The 27206-nt window shown below is 38.6% G+C and overlaps 1 protein-coding gene across 1 annotated transcript in view; it reads right to left on the minus strand.

Moving 5' to 3' along the window:
* LOC149233092 (uncharacterized) overlaps nucleotides 1–27206 on the minus strand; it is a 64075-nt gene that overhangs the window by 15262 nt on the left and 21607 nt on the right. Inside the window, exons 3-5 of the mRNA XM_089382091.1 lie at nucleotides 27067–27179; nucleotides 26117–26219; nucleotides 17164–18234 (exon numbers count right to left, since the gene is read on the minus strand). Coding sequence (XP_089238217.1) covers nucleotides 17164–18234; nucleotides 26117–26219; nucleotides 27067–27179 — 1287 coding nt within the window. The remainder of the gene's footprint in view (nucleotides 1–17163; nucleotides 18235–26116; nucleotides 26220–27066; nucleotides 27180–27206) is intronic.

A 27206-nucleotide genomic window follows, 5' to 3' on the forward strand; every position in this document is an offset into this window, starting at 1 on the left:
CTATTGTTTTCAAGGTGAAGTCCTTGATGCGATATCTGTCTAGAATGGACAAGATCCTGGCCTTCCAAACCACGAAGTTGGATGCTCTGTCCAACCTATCCTGATCTCTCAGTCCATTCATGGACATTATGCTGCTCTTCTTTCAACTCCTCCGAGTCTCTCTACTTCCCTGCTGGAAGTCCTCTATTCAACTCCTGTTGAGTCTCTCAACTTCCCATCTGGAAGTTCTCGGTTCGACTCCCTCTGAGTCTCGATTTCCCTTCTGGAAATCCCTCCTCCTTGGTCTTGCCCTGTTAGGTACTGTTCTGACCACAGTACCCCACCAACTTCGCTCCGCAAATTACCCGCAGCCTCCTATACCCCAGCAACTAAAGGATTGAGCCACTTGGCTCTGCACAATCCCGGCATCGGCAAATCAACTCCCCTAGCCAACTGCATCAGCCCTCCTAGCCTTTGCGTGAGCCTGATTACGCCTCCCTTAGCCTCTGCACTGCCTTTCTCTGCCCTAGAATGATGACACAGTCTCCCTGCGTCACTCCTTCCTCTGTCGCCTTCTGCACGGATCAGCTCTGTCACTCGAGACAGCTGAATCTGTTGCTACTACTCTGCTAGCTGATGCCTTCAGTTATCGTGTGATCTGCAACCACGCTCTGATACCATGTTGGAATTTCTAAGTTTAACTCGTTAGAAATTCCTCTTGTACTATCTGGTTTATTTCTTCCTACTTGTTTAATTACTTAACAAGTTATTTACCATGTAAATACTGAAAATAAGCACAAGTACAGTAACAACATCTACAGATCATCAACTGAAAGAAAACAAGCACACAAGTGACACCGTTATTTTTAGACCATGTCCTCGGAAAAACCCAATGCGGGAAAACCAATGCAGCTATTCAGAGGGTTTTATTATTATGCAGCTTTCAGAATACAACCAGGATGCCAGAAATGGCTCACCCAACAGAGAATGCCCTCAACAGTAGTACCTCTCCTCAAAGACAGATATTCTGGCTGATCAATCACCGGATGAACGATCCCACAGCAACAATTGCAGCTCCCACTGCTCTGTGTCACTCTGATAGGGACTGCGTCACCCTACCCAGCTCACCAACACCCAGTCTGTCCCACGAAATCCTTCCAGCGCTGCCTCTTGGCCCTGCGTCAGCTCTGCTAGCCTCTGTGTCAGCTTCTGGAGCTTCTGCGTCAGCCCCTAGACCCTCTGCGTCTCACACGCTGGCCTCTCCTGGCTCTGTGCAGCTCCTGGCTGCCTTTGCGTAGCACCCAGCTGCCTCTGCGTCAACCTCTCCGGGCTCTGCGTTGTCTCTCTGGTACTAACTCTGCCTCTCTGCTATGTATTCACTACCCCTCGCTGCTGATCACTAATTCTATCTCTTAGCAAACTCCGCTCTAGAGAATAGAATGACTGATCACTTTGGTGTATTCTCCAACTGACCCTCAAGCCTCCTCTTATACTTTTCTGATTGGTCCATCAACGGCTGAGATTAAATCTCTAATCAACGACTAAGATTAGATTTGGCTTGATCCATGACTTTTGGAACATTCTAACCCAGTTTTATATTAATACCCATTAATATTTTATTTTTCCTAAGTTTAGAATTAGGAACTCCATTAAAAATATTAATTATTTTAATATCTCCCAAACCGGTTAGAATCTGCCCAAACCATTTCTGGGTCTTGGAGATCTCATGTGCTTTAGCCTCTCCACCAATTTCCATGGCTAGAGCACATCTGATGCTACCCCAAATCAACAAGTTGAGGCTCATTCGGATGCAGAAAGGGGAAGGCATAGGCCCCTTCCTCACTAGAATTCAGGAGGTTCGGAACCAGTTGTCAGTTGTTGGGGCTATTATCACCCCAAGAAACTCTCCTAGGTTGTATATCAGAGATGCTCGGGAACATTACAAACTCAACAAAAATGTTGGAAAATGGTGGATGAATGGAAAAAATGATGCATATTCAAGCCAGATAACCACTTCTACCATGCTTAACCCTAGACATGGGTGAACACCCCCAGACTACAAGGCTTTAGACCACCAATTACTCACAGTTTGAGGATAAGGTGAACATGGAAAATACTGATCACACCAGCAGATGCACAGGACCTTGTGATGGCCAGCTGCAACCAGTAGAAAGGTTTGTAAATCTATTTCCTAATGCTCAGACAGGATGACAGCTCTCTAGCACCAAGATAACAAAAACCTGCATACATATTCAATGAAACATACTAGATTCTAACACAGAGGTGGGATGACAACCCCTCTAATGCTAAATATCAAGAGCACATGAACAAATGCATAACAAGCACAGCCTAGAACAAAGAAGAAGTGGAAAGTGAGCAATTAACAACAAAAGAAGCTTGCATTAGCTGAAAATGAAGACCAAAAGCTGCAGGTATCACAGTAGTTACAGTCTTTAGAAGTTGAACTTTACATCAAAATAACATTCATCAACCATCAACCCCTATTACATTCTGTCTTCTGGATATATATAAAGGTTGATTACCAAAAACACCCTGTTGTGTTATCCGAGGAGCGGTCATAATGGACCACCAACCACATTAATTCTTTAGAATGGGCCTCTGCTATAATCTGTTGGCTTTAATGGACAAATCTGATCTTTTTTGGTGCTCTGCAGTCCTCCTCTGAGCAAGTGGCATATAATATGGAACATGCTCCATCATTGATAAATGCTTGAACTGCTCGAGGGTGTCCTTTTTGTCCTTCGGCCATTCTGTCTTTTAAATGCATTTGCTGAGGATTTATTACTCTGGGAGTTGAAACATTGGCCACCTTCTTCCTTTGGAAACATAAAACAAGTTAAAGGCGCGGACGGAATGGCGGAGGCACGACTATAACGGGGACAATTATTGGCTGTCGGATCTAGCAAATGGATGGCGGAGAATGAATTGTAGGGACTATCGGGAGAAGCAGGCGGAGTGCATCACGAGTCGTCGAATCGCAGGCGAGCAGATTCGATGGTGATCGCAAGCGGAAGGTGCGCGGGAGAAGGGTACAGTAGCAATAAGCAGTTTTACCGCACCACCTATCGGAGGAGGCGGTATCTGTATAACAGACAGCGAACACAGTCAGGGCGTGACACGTGGCGGAGGAAAACCGCTTCCCCCGCGGGTTATTGCGTGTGCAAGTCACGGCGGCGGGGAAAGCGACTACCGTTAGATCGCGCGGTGGATGCGATCAACGGCGGGGAAACGATGACGGGTTAGAGAGCGGGAGATCTAACGGAGACCGTTAGATCGGGGCAATCAACGGCTGCGATTGCAAAAGCGACAGAGGGTTATATTGGCGCGGGTTCATGTGTTAAGCACCCGAGCTAAAGAAACATGGGTTTATGCGGGTTCTTGGACTAAAACAGAGATGGCGGGGGTTTAGGAAGATAGAAGGAGAATGGAGGAGTAGGAAGAAACCGATGAATGTGGGGCCCATGCAAGCATATCCAGCATTGCCATACCTGTTTACAATCCATCAAACACCGCAGAAAATAGCAGAGCTAACACTGGCTCCTTCTGGGGATGAAATCCTCCCTGTGAGGTCTCAAGAACTGCAGACCAATGCCTTCATACAAAACTAGCTTTAAAACATTGCTTAGTATCCATTAGGCATGGAGTCTAATTAAGTCTATACTAAAAGAAGACAATTACAACGTTAAGGCTTGAAAACTTAAAACTTCAAAAACTGCCCATCTGTTGGGCCACCAAAATCGTTGCCTGTCAACCGGTTCATCAAAAAGCTGCAAAACTGGGTTTATTTGAATTTTGATCATCTACCTCAAAGAGTTTAGGACTTTTAAGCTTAATAAGTAGCTATGGATCAACTTTCATCCCTTTTCTGTATACTCTCCTCCTCGGATGTTTTTCCTGAGAGCCTCTGTACACCTGCTAAATAATCATGGTTGTTGTGTACATATCTGTGTCGTTCGTGGTCTACACAACTAATATGAATGATGAAACATTGAATTCTTGTGCAGGGGACACAGAGACATCATCTGCTCCTGCATCTTGCTTTGAACAATCTTCATCCAAGAAGGAATCCCAAAACTGTGCACCCTCCTCCTCTGTCACCTGGCAAGCTGCCCTTTCGATCTGTGTGGAGAGGCCAACTGAGTAGGTTTCAGAATATCAAGACTGAGGTGATCAGTCTTAGCCTTAAGAATGGAGCTATTTCCTACCTCAGTGCCTAGTGGGCAACTTAGAGGAATTGTCACTTGAGCAGACAGAGGAACATAAGATGATGGGGAGCTTTCCTCTCCCTCTTTGATTACTGGGCCGGGGATGATAACAAGCTGGCTAATTTGCAGATCTGCATAGCCATGTGAAGATGAGCTGGCTTCGGGCACAAATTCTTGGAGGTTGATAGGACCTTCTGCTGGTTGCTGCTGCTGATAAGCTTGTTGTTCTGCAGGTACAACAAACTGACAAGCAGTGCCTCTGGATAATGCTTCTTCAAATGCAGCTCTGGTTAAGAAGGGGGCACTGCCCTTATCTTCCCAACCATGGACCTCCTCCTCTTCTTCATACTGCACTTCTTCCATGACTATATTCTGAAAAAGGGTTTTCACCCTTTGATCTTCGTTTGCATCTCTGTTTCTTTGCAAAATCTACAAATGCTCATTTGCTCCTCTATATGGATATGGAGTTGGAAAAGAAAAGGAACAATGAGCTCCAGCGTCCTCAGAATACTGCTCAGCGTTTAGTTTGGAAACTTCAAAGGCTAATGCCTCTATCATCCTGGCTAATTCATCAATCTTAGGATCTAAGGATGATGAGGACTCTTCTCCCTGTCTTCTCCTTTCATGATCTCCTTCGAGTCTGTCTGCGGCAATAATGTTTGCTTCTACTTCAAACGCTACATCTTGCATATCAGCCAAAGAAGAACATCTTCTTTCTCTTAACAGCAGGCAGAACTGAGAATCGAAGGCATTAGCATAAGTGAGCATGGCAGAAGCAAGGGTGGGTCTTACTTCAGGTAGCATTCTGCTGTACATATGATTAAATCTGATGTTAAAGTCAGACAGCAACTCACCATCTTCTCTTTGCAAGTTCCCAAATTCAGTATGATAATAGAGCAGATCTTTATTATGTCCCCAGTGCTTTAGGAACACATCATCTAAGGCCTCAATGTCTGCAATAGACCTAGGGGGTAGTTCTCTGAACCATTTTCTAGCCTTTCCCTCTAGGCTTTGGACAAAAACCCTCATCCACACATCCTCTTCATTGATATCCAGGTTATCAGCATAGCTATAAAAGGCCTCTAAATGCTCTTCAACTGATACTGCTTCTGTACCAGTAAACTTGGGCATATATTCTTGATAATCTCCTGCAGGCATGGCATTCAACGGGGTAGGCAAGACTAAGGGTCCATACCTAGCAGCAACTATTCTTTCTATCTTTGTAAGGGCTTGCTGACCTGCCATGGCTAGGGTATATGAAAGGATACTGGTGGAATGAGTGGTATGAATCAATGAAAAGAATGACAGAGACAAAGGAATATGATGGACAGCATGGATGCTTCTTTGAACTGAGGTCCGAAAGGGAAATGAATGACTAAGGAGCTTTATGAATCTCTGAAGGTGACTTTCACTAGCAGAGATACATGGAATTTTTAAGGCTTACCTGGTCTTGATGCTCCTTTCTACGAAATTTTCTTCTGCTCAACAATCTTCTCAGAGTCCAGGCACTGGTTTAGCTGGTGATTTCTGAAGATATCTCCGAGCATGCCTCACAAACTGAGCCAGAACTTCAATGTGGAGTCGCCAAATGTTGGTCTTCCTCCAGTGGAGTCGCCAGATAGATGATTACAACCAGAAATGTGCCCAGACCTTGTCTATCATCAAAATCTGGAACTGTGTTGTTCTCCCAGGGAAGCTGAGCTTCAATCTCCTCTCCCTGGCAACGACGCCAATTAATGTTATCACCCCAAGAAACTCTCCTAGGTTGTATATCAGAGATGCTCGGGAACATTATAAACTCAACAAAAATGTTGGAAAATGGTGGATGAATGGAAGAAATGATGCATATTCAAACCAGATAACCACTTCTACCATGCTTAACCCTAGACATGGATGAACACGCCCAGACTACAAGGCTTTAGACCACCAATTAATCACAATTTGAGGATAAGGTGAACATGGAAAATACTGATCACACCAGCAGATGCACAGGACCCTGTGATGGCCAGCTGCAACCAGTAGAAAGGTCTGTAAATCTATTTCTTAATGCTCAGACAGGATGACAACACTCTGGCACCAAGATAATAGAAACATACATACATATTCAATAAAACATACTAGATTTTAACACAGAGGTGGGATGACAGCCCCTCTAATGCTAAATATCAAGAGCACATGAACAAATGCATAACAGGCACAACCTGGAACAAAGAAGAAGTGGAAAGTGAGCAATTAACAGCAAAAAAAGCTTGCATTAGCTGAAAATGAAGACCAGAAGCTGCAGGTATCACAGTAGTTACAGTCTCTAGAAGTTTAACTTTACATCAAAATAACATTCATCAACCATCAATCCCTATTACATTCTATCTTCTGGATATATATAGAGGTTGATTACCAAAAACACCCTGCTGTGTTATACGAGGAGTGGTCATGATGGACCACCAACCACATTAATTCTTTGGAATGGGCCTCTGCTATAATCTACTGGCTTTAATGGACAAATCTGATCTTTTCTGGTGCTCTGCAATCCTCCTCTGAGTAGGTGGCGTATAATATGGAACATGCTCCATCACTGATAAATGCTTGAACTGCTCGAGGGTGTCCTTTTTGTCCTTCGGCCATTTTGTCTTTTAAATGCGGTTGCTGAGGATTTATTACGTTGGGAGCTGAAACACTGGCCGCCTTCTTCCTTTGGAAACATAGAACAGATTAAAGGCGCGGACGAAATGGCGGAGGCATGACTATAACGGGGACAATTATTGGCCGTCGGATGAATTGCAGGGGCTATCGGATGAAGCAGGCGGAGTGCATCGCGAGCCGTCAAATCACGGGCGAGCAGATCCGACGGTGATCGCAAGCGGAAGGTGCACGGGAGATAACGCACGGGAGAAGGGTACGGTAGCAGTAAGCGGTTTTACCGCACCGCCTATCGGAGGAGGCGGTATCCGTATAACGGACAGCGAACACAGTCATGGTGTGACACGTGGCGGAGGAAAACCGCTTCCCCCGCAGGTTATCGCGTGTGCAAGTCACGGCGGCGAGGAAAGTGACTATCGTTAGATCGCGCGGTGGATGCGATCAACGGCGAGGAAACGATGACGGGTTAGAGAGCGAGAGATCTAACGGAGATCGTTAGATCGGGGCAATCAACGGCTGTGATTGCAAAAGCAACAGAGGGTTATATTGGCGCGGGTTCATGTGTTAAGCGCCCGAGCTAAAGAAACATGGGTTTATGCGGGTTCTTGGACTAAAACAGAGATGGCGGGGGTTTAGGAAGATAGAAGGAGAATGGAGGAGTAGGAAGAAACCGACGAATGCGGGGCACATGCAAGCATATCCAGCATTGCCATACCTATTTACAATCCATAAAACACCGCAGAAAATAGCAAAGCTAACATGGGCAACACCTCAACCCACAGAGCTAGTGAGATTGGCACTCAATAGTGTCTCTGAGGACTGGCAGTTCTTTGTCCAAAGCATATTGGGCAGAGATAAGTTACCAAAGTGGGACAGGATGTGGGCTGACTTGCAGCAGGAGGAATTGAGGCGAGCTCTTCTAAAGAGCTCCATCAGTGGCGGCAGCAGTGGATCGAAGCAGGTGAAGGAGGAGGAGAATGTGTTCCTCGCACTAAAGGGTCCTTTCAAGGACAAGGGGAGCAGAGGAAGAAGAAGAAGGACTTGTCAAAGGTCAAGTGTTTCAGGTGTGGTGAGCTCGGTTACTACAGTACCCAGTGTCCTCTCAGGAAGAAGGATAACGAGGAGAAGCAGGACCAATAGGCATCTTCAACAGAGATCGATAGGCTTTCCTCCAGGCTATAGGAAGACTTCGCCATGCTTGTTGATATACCTCTAGGAGTGAGGTGGGGAGATTTGGTGTTGTAACCCAGAGCGCTACAGATGGGTAGGATCCTTGAGGAGTCCACCTCTTGGATCAATACCTTGCTACGGGGGCCCACAGTATTCAGTAGCAGGATGGATCAATGGCAGTTGGTGCAGTCAGATGCCAAAGTGACAGTTGCAGAGACTAGTAGCAATCAGATACTGGGGAGCATGTTATGAATATAATTCATAACAAGTAAAACAAATAAAAATACTAAATAATCAAATGTTGGTTATGTTAAATAGTCATTAAGTTAAGTGAAAAGGCATGTCTAAAAAATATGCCCAGTCACGAAAGGACACCTGCTTAGGTATATATATGTGGGTCCTCATTGTAACATTCATCACTTATACATTTTTATATATAATAAATTATTATTACAAAATACCTCTTGTGTATTTTTACATTCAAGCCTACAAGCTATCAATTTTTATGCTTCAGTGGTATCAGAGCCATGGCGCACAATATAATCATGCGGGTCTTTGAACATTGTTTGCCGCACAATGTGCCATTACGTTCACGTCCTGAATGCATTGAACAGTTTAGTAAAATTCAAGAAGCATTTCAGCATTTAGAAAAATCATTTGCAGAAGTTAAAGCATGTCGAAAGGAAATCAATAATAAGATAATAGCAGTAGTGAAGAGTCTGATGTAGACATTATGTGTGATGATGATAAGTCTGACAATGAAGCTGAGACCATGAAGGATCTCAGTGATTCTAAACTAACCCCCTCCCATACTGACAGAGACAAGTTTGGTGAAAACTATAAGCAGAAGGTGATGATTGAACAAAAAAATAGTGGGCAACCCCCACAGTCACCAAGGAACTCAGAAGATATTGATGTTTGTGATGATATAGTTGAGGGAGAAGAGATCAGCAAAATTGCCCAACATTACATTGGAAAGATAACATCTGATGGTGAAGATGACACTGACATGGCTGTAGATATTGATTTGATACATTGTGAGGGAGAAATCAAATCACCTGAAGGGAAAATAACCATTTCTCCATAACATCGTAAAAGAGAAGATATTCATAGTTCGATTGGTGTTCAAGGATCCAAGGGTGCACCTATGGATGAAAGCAATTCGTCAAAGGAGAATCCAATTGGCAAGACTCTGCAAAAATCTGAAAAGATGCCTAAAAACATTTCTAAGCATGGTCGTGATAGTAATCAAAGTCAGATAGGATCTGAAAAGTATAGCTCAAGACAGGATAACAGAATTCGAGCAGAAAAGAAGGATGAGTTGGATTCAGATATGAGAAGAAATCGAGATGTCACCTTATCTCAATCCCTCTTTGAATCTCCTGCTAGACCTGAAATTACCTCTAATAGAAAAGATCTTGAGACACGACAGGTTGCAAAAGTGATGAACAAAGCAAGGTTTACAAATGCTAACTCTAAAAGGGCTTTTGAACATGCAACTCCTGTGGGAAGGTCTGCCCATGATGAAGATACCTTCAGGGGACAGGCTTCTACAAGGGCTCAGACTGCTTTTGCTAAAGATTTGGATGATGTTGAAAGTTTTGATCAACATCTTGATGGACAACAGTCATATCAAAGGCCTTTTGATTCTAATTCAAGAACAAAGGTTCCAGATGTTATGTAGGGTTCTGGGAGGTATGCTGACTCTTTAAATAAAGTAGGTAAACTAAATGACAGAGCATCAAGACCAGCTAATGAAAGCGACATCTCCACTGCCAAAAGCTCTAGTATGGAAGACAAAAATTCAAGATATGAAATGACACTCAAGACTGCACCAGATGATGATGTAGTGGCTAAAGAAAAATTCAATAATTCCAATTTTTCAAAGGAGAGTGAAAATGCAGAAAGATACAAGCCCATTGATTCACAATGCAAACGACCTGTGGACCTAAGTGGGAGAAAGGATGCAGGATCATTGGGATTATCAGTTATGCGCAATGCATCAAAGGACACCAAGAATGTTGAGATTGAGAAACGCCAATTACATTCTGTTAAGGAGAGTACCGTGAAAAGGGAATGTTCAGATCTAGAATTGGGAGAATTTAGGGAACCGGTGTCTGAAGAAGAGCCTCAAGAACCTAAGAGTAGATTTGAAAAATCACAAACAAATAGAGGTAGTATGGATGCTAAAGTAAAAAGTGGAGCTAAAAGGGAAAGTGAAAGCCCTGATGTTGCTAAAGGGCGCGCAATTGGAAAAGCAGTTCCTGAATTGAAAAAATTGTCACCTTCTGAACCAGTTGAAGAATTCAGTAAACACGATGGACGAATTGGTAAAAGGATGCTGGAGGATGGAATGTTAGATCTGGTAAAACCTGTTAAGAAGGCTACATTTACTCAAACTCGACAACCCTTACACTTAGATCATATAGATGTAGAGCCTTTGTCAAGACAAGAAATGAAAGAAATGCCAATGAAAGTTACCACTACTGAAATGACAAAGACAAGTCCATTTCGAGGGCCAGAAACTCAAGGAAGTTCTGGTTACAGAAAGACTCCTACCAATGGTTTGTAGAAACCCGAATATAAAGGGAAGACATTAAATAATGCAACGTTGGGCGTGATTTTACTCTGCAATCCGGTCATCACTGCTCTTCCGAGTTCCGTTGTCGGGCCTTACCGTCACCTCTACTCTCCGTGTCTCTGCCACCCTACCGTCCACAGCAACCTTTCCTTGCCATTCGGACAAACCGATACAGTTAAATGTTACAGTCTCCGCCGTCAAGCACCGTGTCCGAAGGTCAACGGCGTCGACGGTTCATTCGAATGATACGGTGGGTCAAACGGTAGTTCAGGCATATAAACACGGGTAAATATATAGAATTAAACACTGATATATATATATATATATATATATATATATATATATATATATATAACTTCATTAAATTTTAATTAATTGAAAAAAAAAATTATGATTATATACAAATATATATATATAGACATTTAAAAATATATATATATTATTATTATTAAAAAAAAATATTATTAATATATATATATATATATATATATATATTTAAAAAAAAAAATCCAAGGGAATATCACTGATGAGCTACATGGCGAGACGATGGCTAGATTATATACATCGAGATGACAGACACTAAGTGAAGAAAGTGAAGAAAATCGACAACATTAAAGCTTTGAAGCAAAGCTTCCGAAGGAAAGGGCTATGTTATGAATATAATTCATAAAAGTAAAACAAATAAAAATAATGTAAATATTAAATAATCAAACGTTGGTTATGTTAAATAGTCATTAAGTTAAGTGAAAAGGCATGTCTAAAAGACATGCCCAGTCACGAAAGGATGCCTGCTTAGGTATATATATGCGGGTCCTCATTGTAACATTCATCACTTATACATTTTTATATATAATAAATTATTATTACAAAATACCTCATGTATTTTTACATTCAAGCCTACAAGCTATCAGTTTTAATGCTTCAGAGCATAGTGCAAAGTTGGCAGCAGTGCAGTTGGCACAATGCAGAGTCAGCAGCAACCCAGATTCTTCAGTGACAGTGCAAATGCTAGTAGCAGTCAAAGACTGAGGAGATAGATGCATTATACTGATCACAATTGATTCAGTATTTTGGATGCTTTTGAGTTGCAAATGTTGCAGTTGCAGCAGCAACAAATGAGAGCGAGTTGCAGTGCAGATACAGTGTTGGAAGCAGTATGGCAGTGTCAACAGCAGCACAAATGCAGCATATAATTAGAGTTGCGCATTGGTTGGTGAGCAGCAGCAACCAGACATCAATAGCGTGACAGGAGATGATGCAAAGACAGAGTGTTGTGGCAGGGTGTGAAGCACTAGAACACACTCCTCGCTAAGAGGGAGTGTTAGTTTTTGTAGCATCGGATGTGTTCTAGCCTTGAAATTTTGTGGAGAGGCTAGAATACATGAGATCTCCAAAACCCAGAAATCGTTTCTAGAAATTCCTCTTAGAAATGACTTAATTAGATTATTAACCAATTTTTAAATATTTCCTAAGTCTAAATTTAGGGAATATGGTTAATTAATCAATATTAATTAAATGAAGGCAAGAATTATCTAGAAACTCACATGGATCGATCTAGAGATGATCTTAGCCATCGATTATGTTTTAATCTTGGTTTTTGGTGCTCCAGCAAAAGATTATAAGAGGAGGTCGATGTGGTGATGGAGAACACACTTCAGCAGATCGACTTCCAGAGTAGCAGCAATCAGTTACCGGATAGAGAGATAGAGATCAAAGCAGTGAGAGAGGGGCAGAGACAGTGACGCTGGAGGAGGCATTCCAAATCCAGCGAGTGCATTTGCAGAAAGGCAAAAGAGCCACAAAGAGTCTGACGTTGGGGCAGCACAGCAGCTTCTAGAGGCAAGATCGATTTGCTAAGAGGGAGAGATAACTTCAGTTCCATAGGCCGGGAAGGAGTCCCAGAATGCCGAAGAAGCATCTTTCCAGCCAACAGAAGGCAGAACGACTTCATCAGAGACCAATCAGAGGTTTGACATCCAGCAGGTTGTGCAGAGGCTGATGCAGAGGGTCAGAGGGTCGAATTTCTAAAGGCAAGTCGTGCCAAGAGATTGACTATGGCATGAGGAAAATTCCTCACTAGATTTTTGCCGGTATTTTTCTTCGTAGGATTGCCAAATTTCAGCATCTAGTTGTACTCATAATTTCTCACCACTGCATAATAATAAAACACTCGGTTGTTGCACCAGTTTTCCCAAGTTGGGTTTTTCTGGGGACTTTTGTCCAAAAATAATTGTGTTATTTTTTATGTGTGTGTGTGCTAGCATTTCTCAGCTTTCAGCGTTTATTTTTCCACAGAATTTTATTTGTGAAAGTTGCAGTGTATTGATTTCAATATTTGTCGTAGCAAATAAATTATTAATTAATTAACAAATAGGAGAAATAATATCAATTGCTACAATAGGGTTCCGGTTCTAGGAATTTTCACAATTTGTTAGAGCCAATAAGTAATGATCTATCGACATGGAGAATGGGAATAGTTTCAACTTCCCAACATGCATATTGGTGCCATGGACCTCAACAATTGGCTTGGAGAAACTTTGTGCAAACAAAAGACGCAGACATTGGAAGACAGTTGGTGGAGAGTTGAGACCACCTAGATGACAATTGCTTGGATCAATAAAAGATGCAATTATAGCAAAAGCTCACACACAAGAGGAAAGAAAACAAGATGACCACTTGCTCAGCCACATCCAATAGATATTAAATGTTGAACTAGGAAGAACGTTGGCTAGACTCAACATGATGTAGTCATAAAAATAATGGATACAATGAAATTGTAGCAACCCCAGAGAGAAAATGCAATGTCCATCTTCATGTTGACAAATGAAGAAAGTTCTATGTTGAAACTCTACCTCATGATCTCATGCAATCTCCCCCCCATCATATTCGTTAGATTATGAAACCTCCTCTAGTGGAACTAAGAACAACTCAAGGGTTGAGAGTAGGGATACATCTTTGGGAAGAGAAGTGAAGACTCTCGGTGAAATTATTGAGTTTGTACACACTAATTACTAATTAGAGAGATCCTATTGAGGATGGTCAGTAGAACATAAATTTGTTCCTAGAGAAAAAGAAAGAACATAAAAGAGACTAATCCACTTCTAGATCCACAAAGTCCTTCATCATTGGCGAGAATGGTGAACATCATTTTAACAAGACACTGATCAAAGGTTTAATGAAAATTTGTAATGCCAACAGTGATGTCTGGTATGATCAGGTTCATACATTACTATGGGCATATGGGACAACTTAGAAAAGATCAACAGGCCATACCCCTTACAACTTGTGGATGAACGAGAAGTAGTTGTGCCCGTGCACTTTGTAGCAATTTCATTAAAAAATTGCCAACTCACTAAGATAAAAAAGACAAATGATTGCAGCAGACATTCAAGTTGCTATGGAAACTTGAAGAGACAAGAAATGTAGCAATGCTTCATCAACAGGTAGAAAAAGGTCTAACAAAAAGCATGGTACGACAGGCATATAAAAAAAAAATTATTTGTCATATTGGAGACTTTGTAATGTGTGTTAATGTATGACAACAAAATTAAAGAATGACGAGGAAATTAGTAGGACAGTTGAATTCGTACATAGCCAAAGACATAAAAGATAACAGGTTCATGCATGCAGCTAAAGATGATCTAAGGGCATGTACTCAAGAACATGATTAATCAGTGCAGACTCAAACTCCAAACAGTTAGACAATTAAAATATTGAATTCGTTATTGAGAAAGGTGTTGTTATTAGTTGGCGAGAACATAATTGACAACTACTAGAACCATTAACTGCCTAGCACATATAGAAATAGTTGTTCTTTTTGCAAGAACTTCCATGGACACCTGACCAGAGCAAAATTTTGACCTCTGCGATGGGCAAATTTACAGCTACCTCCAGTGCCAAGACATCATCACTAGCAGATTCACCATTGCCACAGAAGCAAGTGCAAGACAGCCAACTGAAGGCATGCATTGACGCTCAATATAGAAAACCTAGGAGGAAAATAAGATCAGTTTCGCTGCAGTTCAAGATTTAGACTTGCGTGATTAGATAAGATTTGGAGATGTAATTTTTTTGTAATAAAGCATGTAGCACATACACAAGTCTTATTTTTTGTCTCTAGTGAACAGCTGTTAAAATTAATATTTACCATGCACTACAGTTTATAAATAAATGAATTCTCGAGCTTTAGTAATAAGAAAAGTCCATCTTCCATTTGAAGAAAACACATGAACTGTAGCAGCAGGTTTAACTCTTTACTTGTCAAGTGAGTGTATCCCAGGTGGTTGGGAGGGTTTAATGATAACTTCCCCACCCAGGTTCAAGTCTCATTGACATGTTTATGTATCATTATTTTGAAATATGTGTTGGACATTGGATAAACCAGCACTCCCCGTATGTTTCGTGACATGTGCTTAACCGCCTCTCGTGGGTCCGTTAACTCTGGCAATGCGTCTGTTTACTTAACACCTGCGAGTTTTGGTGTAAACGCAATCATGATTCCAACAAGTGGTATCAAAGCCAAAGGCCTTGAGTTCGAATCACACCCGGCTCGCTCTGGGGGGATTGTTGGACATTGGATAAACCAGCATTCCCTATGTGTTTCATAACATGTGCTTAACCGCCTCTCGTGGAACCATTAACTCTGGTGATGCGTCTGTTTACTAACACCCACAGGTTTTGGTGTAATGGCAATCATGATTCCAACAATATGTGGATTATTTTGAAATATGTTGTACCATGTACCTCTTCCTTGAATTACGGAGGAAGAGGGAAATATACTTAAAAAAAAAGTTAAGTCTTTACTCTACTATCTTGGTTTAACTTGAATACTCCCTTTCTCTTGTAGTGGTTGGCAGGTTGCACGCTCAGCCCACCTTCTTTTTTTTGTTTATTTTATAAAAGACATGTGCATATCACTTTACTATTAATAAAAGTTTAAGGGATGTAATTTACCCAAAAATTAAAGTAAAAGCGGAGGATAACAGGGACTTACCAAGGTCCTCTAGCATTGTTCCATTGTAAAGTCAAATGGCGGTTTCAGACTTTATGGCAATTTTACCCAACTTAAAATTCTTGCAGCAAAGTAGTTGGTTTGTTGTATTGCACTAGAAGCCCCATGGAAGAATTTACTTGTTCACAGAATTATGCAAGCCTGCCACACCATCAAACATTAAGATCAATCTGCTTTATGTGACATCATTGCTGCTCCCAATCTTTTCAAGATCTGGGGGTTGGTTGTCCCCAAAAGCTTTTGAGAAGCTTATAAGTCTATTGCTAAATGGCATCCTTTGGTCTTTCTCAGCAAGAAAAGGAGTCGAGCCCTCCCTTCTCACTCTATTTGGAGCGTTGGAAGATTCTGGGACATTACATTGCAGAATTTTCTAGGTTCAAGTAAGGAAGCTGAATAAGAAGGGAATCTTTCTATGACGGAATTTGTGGGACATTTATCAAGGCATTGGATGGATTGGACGACTTTGGCTTAGCCTAGGGGATTGTTGTTCTCTGATAAAACAACTAATCTATACAGGATCTGAAAAAACGTATACAAGGACCTCCTAAAATCAATAATTCTATGCAAGGACACTTTAACCTACGATGCATAATGACCCCAGTAGCCCTAGCCTTGAATGCAAGATGCTCATCCTTGGATGCTAAATTTTGATGGATCAACCGCATAAGCAACTCTGTCCCTATAAGATATCCTACAAGCTCAGAGTGTTCCCATGCTTAGTGCTTTCTCAAGGACAACCTACAAAATCCAAGGTTGACAAAACTGGGTTGACTGGTGACAGCACCCCTATTATGAAAAAAATCGAGACACTAAAATATATCTCATGGGAATGCTAGTTTGCTCGTTAACGTCATAAATTTCCATCTTTACTTCAAGGAAGCATCCACTGATGGGCAGAACAGCACTGCTTGGAAACAGTAACTCTCTCATTTCCACTTTTTATGTTGGCCTTTGTCGTTGCATAAGGATCTCAGCTTTGTAGTTTCTCTGGAAACTGCAGAATAAGTTTAAATTTGAAGGACATATAAGTGTTGTATTGTCTTTTCAAAAGTTGTGGTCTGATAGAGGCAAGTAACCAAGTCAAAACGAAAGGTTTTTTGCTTGTACAAGAAGCCAAAATGTATCTAAAATCGCATGTTAGGACCTTATTACAGTGCTGTATTAAGGTAACAGCTCTTTTACACATCACATATACAATTTTATGTGCAGTGTACGTAGTATTTTTTGCCAAAATAAGATACCAGGAATCACTTTTGGGCATAGCCACTCAGAAAAACTCCAACTAGACCTCTTGTCTATGCTATGGATAGGTTGGATATTGAAACCAGACCAAGAAAGTTCGTCTTTATTATTAACATAGATTGCAGATTTTGGTCAGCCTAGGCAGACTTCCCAGTCCACAGTGAGAACATGAGTGCTTAATATGCATGGAGTTACACCTGATATCTGAGCTTCACCAGGTCCAAATCAAAATTAAAAAAACATAAAATTCAATGATTAGGAAAATACATTTACACATAGTAAGTTACCTATTCCCATCTATAAATAGAGAAACATACCTCCCCATCCTTGCTGCCTCTGAGTATATACACTAAATAAAATGAAATCCATACAAGCATAAGCACTGCCAATTCTTTCAGAGGAACAACCGAATATTGCGGCCTTTTGGCATTCAGAAGGGGTTCCCGCAGACCCTGTCCACCATCTTGAAATGGAATACTAGAGGACACCTGCACAATGCCGTCTTTGCATATTTCATTGTGGGAATCGATGTTAGGAGACGTAGCCACAGTTACAATGCTTTCAGATGGATTACCAAAGCCATTTTCTGTAGGCGTCTCCTCTTTCAAGGTACAACCATTCACTGTATTTTTAATGGTTCTTCTTTCCCTGTCACTGTGATAAAGAAATGTCTCTGCTTGCCAGTATTTAACTGCATTTTTACAGCTGGCAAAGGCAATGAATGAGAGAAATGTAGCAAGCAGGGATGTGATAAACCATTCAGGAAACATAACATTAAAGATAACACCCAAGCTTACGCCGAGAAGGATGTTGGGCTGCAGAAGCAAGGCAGTGTCATAGTCTATGAGAGGCTTATGATCAATTGTAGGATGCCTTTGAGGGACACAGAATATCACACTGGCAAAGGACCCTCCCAGTATCATAAAAGCTGATAGTGCTGCTGCAGTTCTACTTTCAAAGTCTAGTACCAAAGTAAGAATTGGGACAAAAAGCCCACCTCCACCAATTCCCCCAACACTGGACAAGCTAGCAGCAGCAACTGTTAAGACAGTGGCTGTTACTGTTCTTATTCCGAATGTAAGAGGAGCCCATGTACTTTGGTTCTTCATCAAATATGGTCTTCTCCACTGGAAAACCCTGCCAGCAAAGTCTTTAAATGTGGGAATAGTTCTCTGAAAGTACGAATTGGCGTCAAGTGGAATATTTGTGTTCATACTTTTGCTACTGGTTTCATACATTATTTCTATCTTACTATCCTTCAAATTGCCAGCAAAACTGCTGGCTTCCGCGGAAATCAATACAAGCAGTGCTGTCACCAACAGAAGTAGAATCCATGAATGTTTCATGTTTTTCTTCCGAGTGAAACAAGCAAGCTTAGTGAATAAAACCTAAGATGAGAAGCTGGGCTTGTTCTTGCAGGCCAATTTGAGGACTGACAATTTGTTTTACCCCTTGTATCCTAATAAAACCGCCTCAGCATAACTGTAGTGCTAGGCTCATTGTGGAAGAGAATAGCCATCCTTATCCATCCCAATATATCATGTTTTTTACATTTAGATTTGGGTGGGCAGCCATCGTTACGATGAAAGTTTCTACCCATTTTTAATCGTGAGCAGGAAATCCGAATCTGGAAGCCACGTTTTGGCACCCCACGAATATACTCAGTTGAATACCGGGAAGACACGTTTTGGCACCCCACCAATATACTCAGTTGAATACTGGGAAGACACGTTTTGGCACCCAGCCAATATATTAGGCTGAAATATAAGATTTGAGGATGTTTGTTGCATTTCTACTATTCAGGCGCGCTGAAGCTATTCAGCAGGCACTAATGTATGATATGGCACTCAAACATTTTAAATCTCGAATAATTTTTAGGGGATTTCTGAGAACGATGATTTGTAATAAACAGCTCAGCGCTTCCAAAAGCAAAATAATATCCAAGTTTTATCTTATCAAAAGCTATTATAAACAAAAGGAAAGTTGTCCATTAAAGATATCTGCTAAAGATGCTCCAGTCAAGAGATTAAACGTGTGAGTCATATGATGGTAACCAAAGGAGAATCTTGTAATCACCTTTTTAGAATGCTCGGAGAAAAGTGTGCATTACTTATTTATGGGAACTCCTATTTCCAACTCCATAGGAAAGTAAACGCTGCTTGACATGCCAGGAATTTAGCTTTTGCCCTTTGAGTGCCAGCACGCGAATCGAGATAGTAGCCTCGAGAGAGAGGGCAAGAGCTAAATCCCTGGCATTTCAGGCAGCATTTACTTTTCTATGGGGTTGGAAATAGGAGTTCCCCTGTTTATGGCCTTTTAATCATACTTACATTTTAAGCATGAACATAAAAGTATGCTTTCTTGTTTATTATTTTAATTTTAAAATATATAAATATGATTTATTATAAATAATTTGAGTAAATATTTAAAAAAAATATATTAAGTATGCTTTCTTGTTTATTATTTTAATTTTAAAATAAATATAAATATGATTTATTATAAATAATTTGAGTAAATATTTAAAAAAATATATATTAAATAATGATTTAAGTGAGTTTAAAAGTTATTTTTTTTTACTTGGTTTTAAGAGGTTATGCATTTTTTTAAACTTAATAATCAAATTAGTATGTGGAAGGGGTTTTTTTCTCACAAATAAGGGTATTTCCTATATCAATTTAGTGATTCATAGAAAGCTTCAAAATAGCAACCAGTATATGCAAAAAAATTATGTTCAAGTATAATCAACTACTAAAAGTTTGGAACCTCTCATAATCTAGAACTAGACCATGAGGACAATAACACTAACAACAACATAATCTAACTAAGCATAACTACAAATAGTGATAGCATATGATGGCCACAAAAAGAATTGTCGATCCTCATGAGCTCTACAGTGAGGGGCTCAGACATGGGAGCTTCCATGTTAGGAATAACAATGCTATTCAACGTCTTCATTTATAATGATTGGATTCAAAGAGGTACCTTGAGAGTTCATAGCATAATCCTTGTTATCAACCTACTCATCTATCACCTCAATTTTATTGCCAAATAGAAATCTGTAGGCCACCTCAAACTTGACCTTAAATTACATGAACATGTCAAACAACTCCTTATGTTGAGCTCCATGTCCTCGAAGCACTTGGGCAATGAGGGCCTTAGTGAGCCAATAGTTCTTAGTTCCCTTGAAGATTTTAGGTTTCTCTACTTCATGAGAATCTAGAGTTAAAGAACTAGCCCTTAAAACCCTTCTCGATTTGCTCATTGGCTTCCCATTTCTTCTTCTTCAAAACAATTTCTTCCAATGTGTCACCTCCACCTTCAACTTAATCGAGAACATGATACGGAAGTTTTCCTTAACTATCTTAGTTTCCCTTTCAACTCTAGTTAAAGGAGGAACTAAAGCCACACCATGAGCAGGCTGAGTAATGCTTCTATGCCTCCTTCTCTAACCCCTTGAGCTATATTTAAGAACCCCCACATCACAACAATCTATTATATCACTAAAAATATATGGAACTAAGTGTGTGGGGGGCAAAGTACTGCAATTAATAGGAATAAGGGATAGCCACCAATAATGGAGACTAACAACGACTCCAAGACAAGGGTCCATGTTTGGACCTTCACACCTAGGGAACAACTGCCAACATAGACACTTAGAGAACTAGGCAACCAACCAGACTGTGAAGCTAGGAAGAACCCAACCCCTAATCTGTCCTTTGTGAATTTTCAAACCCACCTGACCTATTCTCGTTTGGACCCAATCTAGTTATGCCAAGGGAACCTAACTTAGACAACAAACTCCAAAGATGCAACAAAACCCTCTACAAATGAGATTCCTAGCCCTTGAAGTAAATAGAGCCACAGACAACCTCAAATACAAAGACCATCGAAAATCCCCACCACCAACCGAAGAACTAGGCTTAAGGACCATATTAAGATTGGGCAATACAGAAGAATCCTCAATTAGGTAGATTGGTTCCTCCATTGCTAGTAAACCTAAACCCTCTCATTTTGCCATGATTTCCAACATTCCTATCACTCCAATATCATTAATGGGATCAGTTCGTATAAAAGGAATAGTGACTAAACTCTAAGTTTTGTCATCCTCACTTAGTTAGGTCTCATTTCCTTCACATTAGATACATTGATATCTAGCTATCTTATCATATAAATGCTATCAAATCTCCCATCTGCATAGAGAGCTCTTCTAAAAATATAGTTGAAAGAATATTATACCTACCACAAAACCATGGCATAAAAAGTAATATTGAAACTTGAAAAAAATCTAATAATTTTTATATTGATGACCCTTAAAATAGTTTGAAATTAAACCTTTTTATAATTTAATAGATAGGTGAAAAAAAAAACATTGAGAAAATTTACATTACCATCAATATTTGATATATAATCACTACTTTTAATTTTTCCACAAATATTCTTTTCAACATGTAAAAAGACAAAAATATAATAATGTATAAACTTTTCAACAATGTAAAGCAAAAATATGGATATGAACGCATCTAAATATATACATGAATCTTTGATGATTTTATTTATTTGTATTTTTTATAATTTTATTTATTTGTAATTTTGTTCTTGTATAGGTTTGAGAACTAACTCTAGTAATTTAATAATAATAAAATTAGGTTAACGAATATTGAAAACTTCAATATTATTATGTGTTGCATTGGTTTATATATAATCATGTTGCAACATCGTTTTCAATATTATTATGTGTTGCATTGGTTTATATATAATCATGTTGCAACATCTAAGAAGAAGAATAGGAACCATTTTTTGTTTGCATAATTAGATTAAGGTTTTTGGTTTTCGTTTTTGTATTTTATTAAGTTATAATTAGATTAAGGTTTTTGGTTTTCGTTTTTGTATTTTATTAAGTTAAAATAAGAGAACTTATTAAAAAAAAACTATATTTTTATTAATTTTTTATAATTTATTTGGTTAATATTATAAAGGTAAAAAATGTTTTTCTTATTTTCATAAATGTTTAATAAAAAACTATAGACTACATAAAATAATTTATTAATGGTTTATAAGAGGCAAATTCTCATTATGCCAAATATATATTCTTATTAATATTAAATTGTTAACTCATTGCCATAAGTTTAAAGCAAGCTTGTAACCAATAAAAAACAATTTTAAATCCCACTCTTGCCATATGTGTATGCTTATTAATATTGGGTTGTTGCATCATTGCCATAAATTTAAAGCAAGCTTGTAGCCCAAAATAAAGCACTTTTAAATCTTGTTTTAGTACCAAAAAGCATTAAAAAATAAATAGGGAAAACTAGCATCCCTTATAATCATCATTAAAAGTGTTTATAATAGAGTTGCGTATTTTTAATATCTTCAAACAAGTTAATATTTTATGTATGTAACTATATAATAAGATTTATTTACACCTAATCAATAATTAAAATTATACATTTTTATTTTATATATATATAATTAAATATTTACAATAATTTTAAATATATAATGTTTAAGAAATATAATTATTAAGAAGTAAAGTGGAGGATTTTTTAATAAGAAATGAAATTAGAATATATATAAATAATTATAAATATTAATTATATTGATATAATTGTATTTATTTTGGAATATGGTTTTTAGAATTTTAATTTAATTATTAAGAATTATTAAGTGAATGATAAGGATTTAATTTCCATACAATATTTTAGAATATTCTTAGTAGTATGCACAAATTAAAGATTGAGATTTATCTTTAAAGTAGTTATGTTTTTTAAATTGTTCTTTTATTTTAATTGATTAATTAAGGAGAATATCATATGAAATGAGTTATGGGTTTTTTGGTATGTGGCATGATAAGTCATGATATTGGCCCAGGGTATTCTAGCAAAACCTATTTCTAGATAGAGTCAAGTAAGAGTGACTCTCCATGGTTAAGAATCTTGCTACACATTTTTAAAAATATACATATGTTTAAGTTATATATTTTTATAATAAATAATAATAATAATAATAATAATTTAAAATAAATTTATAATTTAGATAATTTTGTGATTTTTTAAAATTTTAGTAAACTAAAAATGTTTCATAAAATAAAAATTTTGATATTTATCATGAATAAATGCTTATTAATTTTTATAATTTTATTATTAATAATAAGAATAAACTATTTATTTTAAAATTTTATTTTAAAAATATAAATAAAAATTGGAAAATTTCAAATTATATATTTATAGATATAAATAAATGGATGTATATATAATTATAATTTTTGTAAATAATATTTGATAGGAGCGCGGTTTTGAGGATGGGAACTTTAGCGAACTGGAGTGGTTAGTTTTTATATAAAAATTTTAATTTATATATGGATATTTAATAAAGGTATTAAATTTAATATAAAGGAAGTTTTAGTTATATATAAATATAAAGAAGGCGTATGTTTTAATTTTTTAAATAAGAAGATTTCAAATTATTATAAATATAGATTTATTTTGAATTTAATGTATTATGTATTTGAGAAAAAAGAAAATATATATATATATATTATTAAAATTTTATTTAATTATAATTGAGTAGTTTTGAAGTGGGATTTTTTGAAAAGTTTTTTATGTTTATTTTCTGATTTAATTTGTCTTCATTAAAATCATAAATTTGATAAGTGAATTCTTCACAATCAAAAAAACCCTGAGAATATTGAATCTATAAATAATGAAAAAATCAATTTAAACAACACAAATTAAAATTTAATCATATTTTTTGCTAACCTTTCTTCCTATCATTAAAATTATATTTAATTGAAATATAAATTTTAATTTATTTGTATTTATATATTTTTTTTAAAATATAAATTAAAATTAAACAAAGCAATACAATTATATAATATTTTAAACACTCATACATATATTGGAAGCCCTACACAATTTATATATGAAATTTACATATTAATTTAATTAAGTGGCTAAATAGGAACATAAAAGATACAATATTTCTAGTAATGTGATGGGAGATTCTGTAGAATCTTATGTGGTGTAAAAGGTATTTTTTTGGATTTGGGGAAGGGTATAGTTGGATAAAAAATATAAAAGGAAGATATAATATTTTAAAATAATGTGATGGAGATGGTATAAGATCTTATCAGGCGTAAAGGCAATTTTTTTTGAGAAAAGATTAATTAGTTTTTAACTTTTATAAGTTTATTAAGTGTGGAAATTTTAATTTATTTTTTAAATAATTTAAAAGGAATAAGTAATTTTTTTCAATAAAATTATAATTTATAATTAATTTTGTATTAAATTTTAAGGAAAAAACAAGGAGAAGATTTAAATCTTAATTAAGTGGGTTCCTTTATCTTTGTTAGATCGACTTTTTTCGATTAACATTTTTGTTTATATTTTGCCATAAATCAATTAACTAGTGATATGTTATTTTTATTTTTTTATATTTTAAATATTATTAAATAGGTTATAAATAATATTTTTTTATATTTTAAATTTTATTAAATATTTTATAAAGAATAAGGGAAGAGGTTCAAAAAGTTTAAAGTCGTAGAGTATTCATGGGTTTAGGATGTATCACAAACAATTGGGCAAGAGTTTATGCTCTTTACTAGGGATTTAGATAGTAAAAAAAATCAGGTAGGTTTTCTCACTATTTTGGGAGACTCTCTCTTTATTGAGCATTTGGTAAAGGACTCATGTACGAGGGACGAAACATTAGAGAGTTTTATGAAAGAATTAGGAAAACAATAAAAAGATTATCTTCATTAACATATTTAATTTCTCCTTGATCTCAATAAAGATGCAGACTTATGTGCTAATGAAGGGTGAAAATTAAGGCACGTGGTCTTGGATAGACGATGATCAAGTGCTCTATTAAGGCACTTCTTGATGTGAAGTCACCCGTTCAAATCCCCGCCCCACCCAGAAAATTAAGATTGGAAGATTTGAAAATCAATGGTCGACCCTCTTCTATTCCTTAGACCTAAATGGATTTGCATTGCACAGTAATAAAGAATTGCATTATCAATTAGTTATAGTATGACATGTAAATTTTGTTTTATGGTGAGTCATTTTTGTATGGTATATATATACAAAACCCCATTTTTATGGTCCAATTTGGAGTCCTAAAAGAATTTGTAGTTTTGCTAGATAAGAGGTGTCACGCCCCAATCCCAGTGGTAGTATTTCAACCACACATAAGTGGGTGCGGCACCGTCGTACTTTTTCTTTTCACCAATACTCAAGCACACGAACTACGCCTACCTCAAAACTTAACCAATTTCTTCACTACGTGTTATCACAATGCAACGGAATTAACATTATCATTCATCATCTTCAATTATACATATGCACCGGAATAAACAACACAAGTATACACATATACTTGGGAGGGCCAACTTCCGGTTAAGTCTGCCCAATGTTATATAAAATCTTCAAATACTTTACAAGCACAATATTTTACAACTTTCCCATGTTCATGCAGCCACCTGCACACCTTGCCAAGTGCACCCGGCAGTCGTGCCCAGGTCGTGCAATCCTACCACCCGTCTGCACTACCTCTGTCGGAAACCCCAAAATAGTGCTTCCCAAAGTCGTTCAACACCTTACCGTTCAGATGTGCCCAGCTCCACCATTCAGTTGTGCCCAACTCGTCATGCAACCTCGCCCAAGCAGTACATTTAGCCATGCCCGTGCCTTCGTTCATCCGCGCCCACGTTCGCTCATTCAACTTTGTGCCCGCCCGTTCAGCTCTCCATGCAGCCTTGCCCGCTGGGCGGCCGCATTGCCCAAGCCAGTGCCGACGGCACTACTTGCTCGTGGCCTACCTACCTGCGGAACCCGATCTCCTCTCCCTGACCTACGACCCGACTTAGTCTTCGCCCTTCGGCCCTCTCTTTCGTTATCCCTTGCCTTCACTCTATTTTATGTGAGCAGAGAAAGTTGCTTGGATGTCTAACTCCTCCCAACTCAACTCCAATATATATGCCAACCATTGAATGATATCCAACCGAAACATCATGTCTCTTAGGCTTCCCATGGGTCGGCCTACCCATCTCTTATCCTGTCGACCTGCTCACTCATTGCAATACACCCATCGCACATGGACCATCACGTTCCTTCATCACATCCATGGGTCGGCTCCACCATATAATTTTTCGACCGACTATGCACGACTTTGCAGTTTGCCAACACCACTACCCGAGTTGCCTTACCCACGCACTCACCCTCGCTCGGCTCACCCAACTCATCGTACATCAACTCGACTCACCCATCGCACTACCTGTCGATCGCCCTCCGCACGACTCGCCTCATCGGTCGCATGTCGCACTTCGCCCATCAGTCGCTTGTCGCAATGGGCGAGCGCTCGCCAAACACAGACACGCCTGCTATATAAGTGTGTCCACCCGTCACACTTAATCGAATGCCACTCCAAGTCAACATGCGCTCTCTACTCGAGTCGGTTCAACAAGGGCACTCGTCACACATGGGCGCGCCCACTACAACTCCGTCGCATATCTTCGACTCGGGGTCCTGACATCCTCCCCCACTCTAAATAAGGTTGCCATCCTCGACAACACCATCATCATCGAAACATCGCAAAGTGTCGATAAATCCAACGCCCATTGTCCATTTTACCTAACCCTACTCTCCATCACACAAACCTCCTCTAAGGCTCATGTCTCCAAAAATGGGAAAGTCTCCTAAATCCATGACCATCAACTACATCTGTTGTAATCCTCATGTTGCTCCATCGTGGAAGGTTGGTCCCTCCAACTCAAGCTACATGCTCTCACTGCAACATATATCGTGTCAACTCATTATGTATCGTCATCATGTGAAACCTTTGCCATAATACTCCATCCCAACACAACATATCTCAGTATCCCTCGATACATCTCTGACATAGCTCAGTGCATTGCATGCCCCTGTGACTCGAACTAGCTAGGTATCTAATCCAACTGTCACTCCCAAACCATGAGAATGCTCCTCCTCATGCCACCATTGGTCATTTCTCTAGCATCTTGTCACAATATCAACTCGATCAAGAATCCATCCCATCTCTATCCAAATGTAGAATAAGCCATGTCGAGGTCCATGAAGTAGTCCCTCATCTCATCTGCAACATGTTGTCCATCAATGCTCTAAGTAAGCCATATTTAGGTCCATGAAGTAGTCTCCATCTCATCTGCAATATGTTGTCATCAATGCTAATGTCCATGTGTTTCTCACGGTGATGTCCCAACAACCACATCCATCCAAGCATCATCATCATATGTGTGAGAGGCCCTTTTCCCCAAAGGCCCCTTTGTCAAGGTGGTGCAATCCTTCTCATCATCAAGGCACTGCACACACCCATCTCCAAAGGTCTA

This window comes from Pinus tabuliformis, chromosome J (genome assembly GCF_031772625.1).
Source record: "Pinus tabuliformis cultivar Carrire ecotype Pingquan chromosome J, CPIR1, whole genome shotgun sequence".
Taxonomy (NCBI): domain Eukaryota; kingdom Viridiplantae; phylum Streptophyta; class Pinopsida; order Pinales; family Pinaceae; genus Pinus; species Pinus tabuliformis.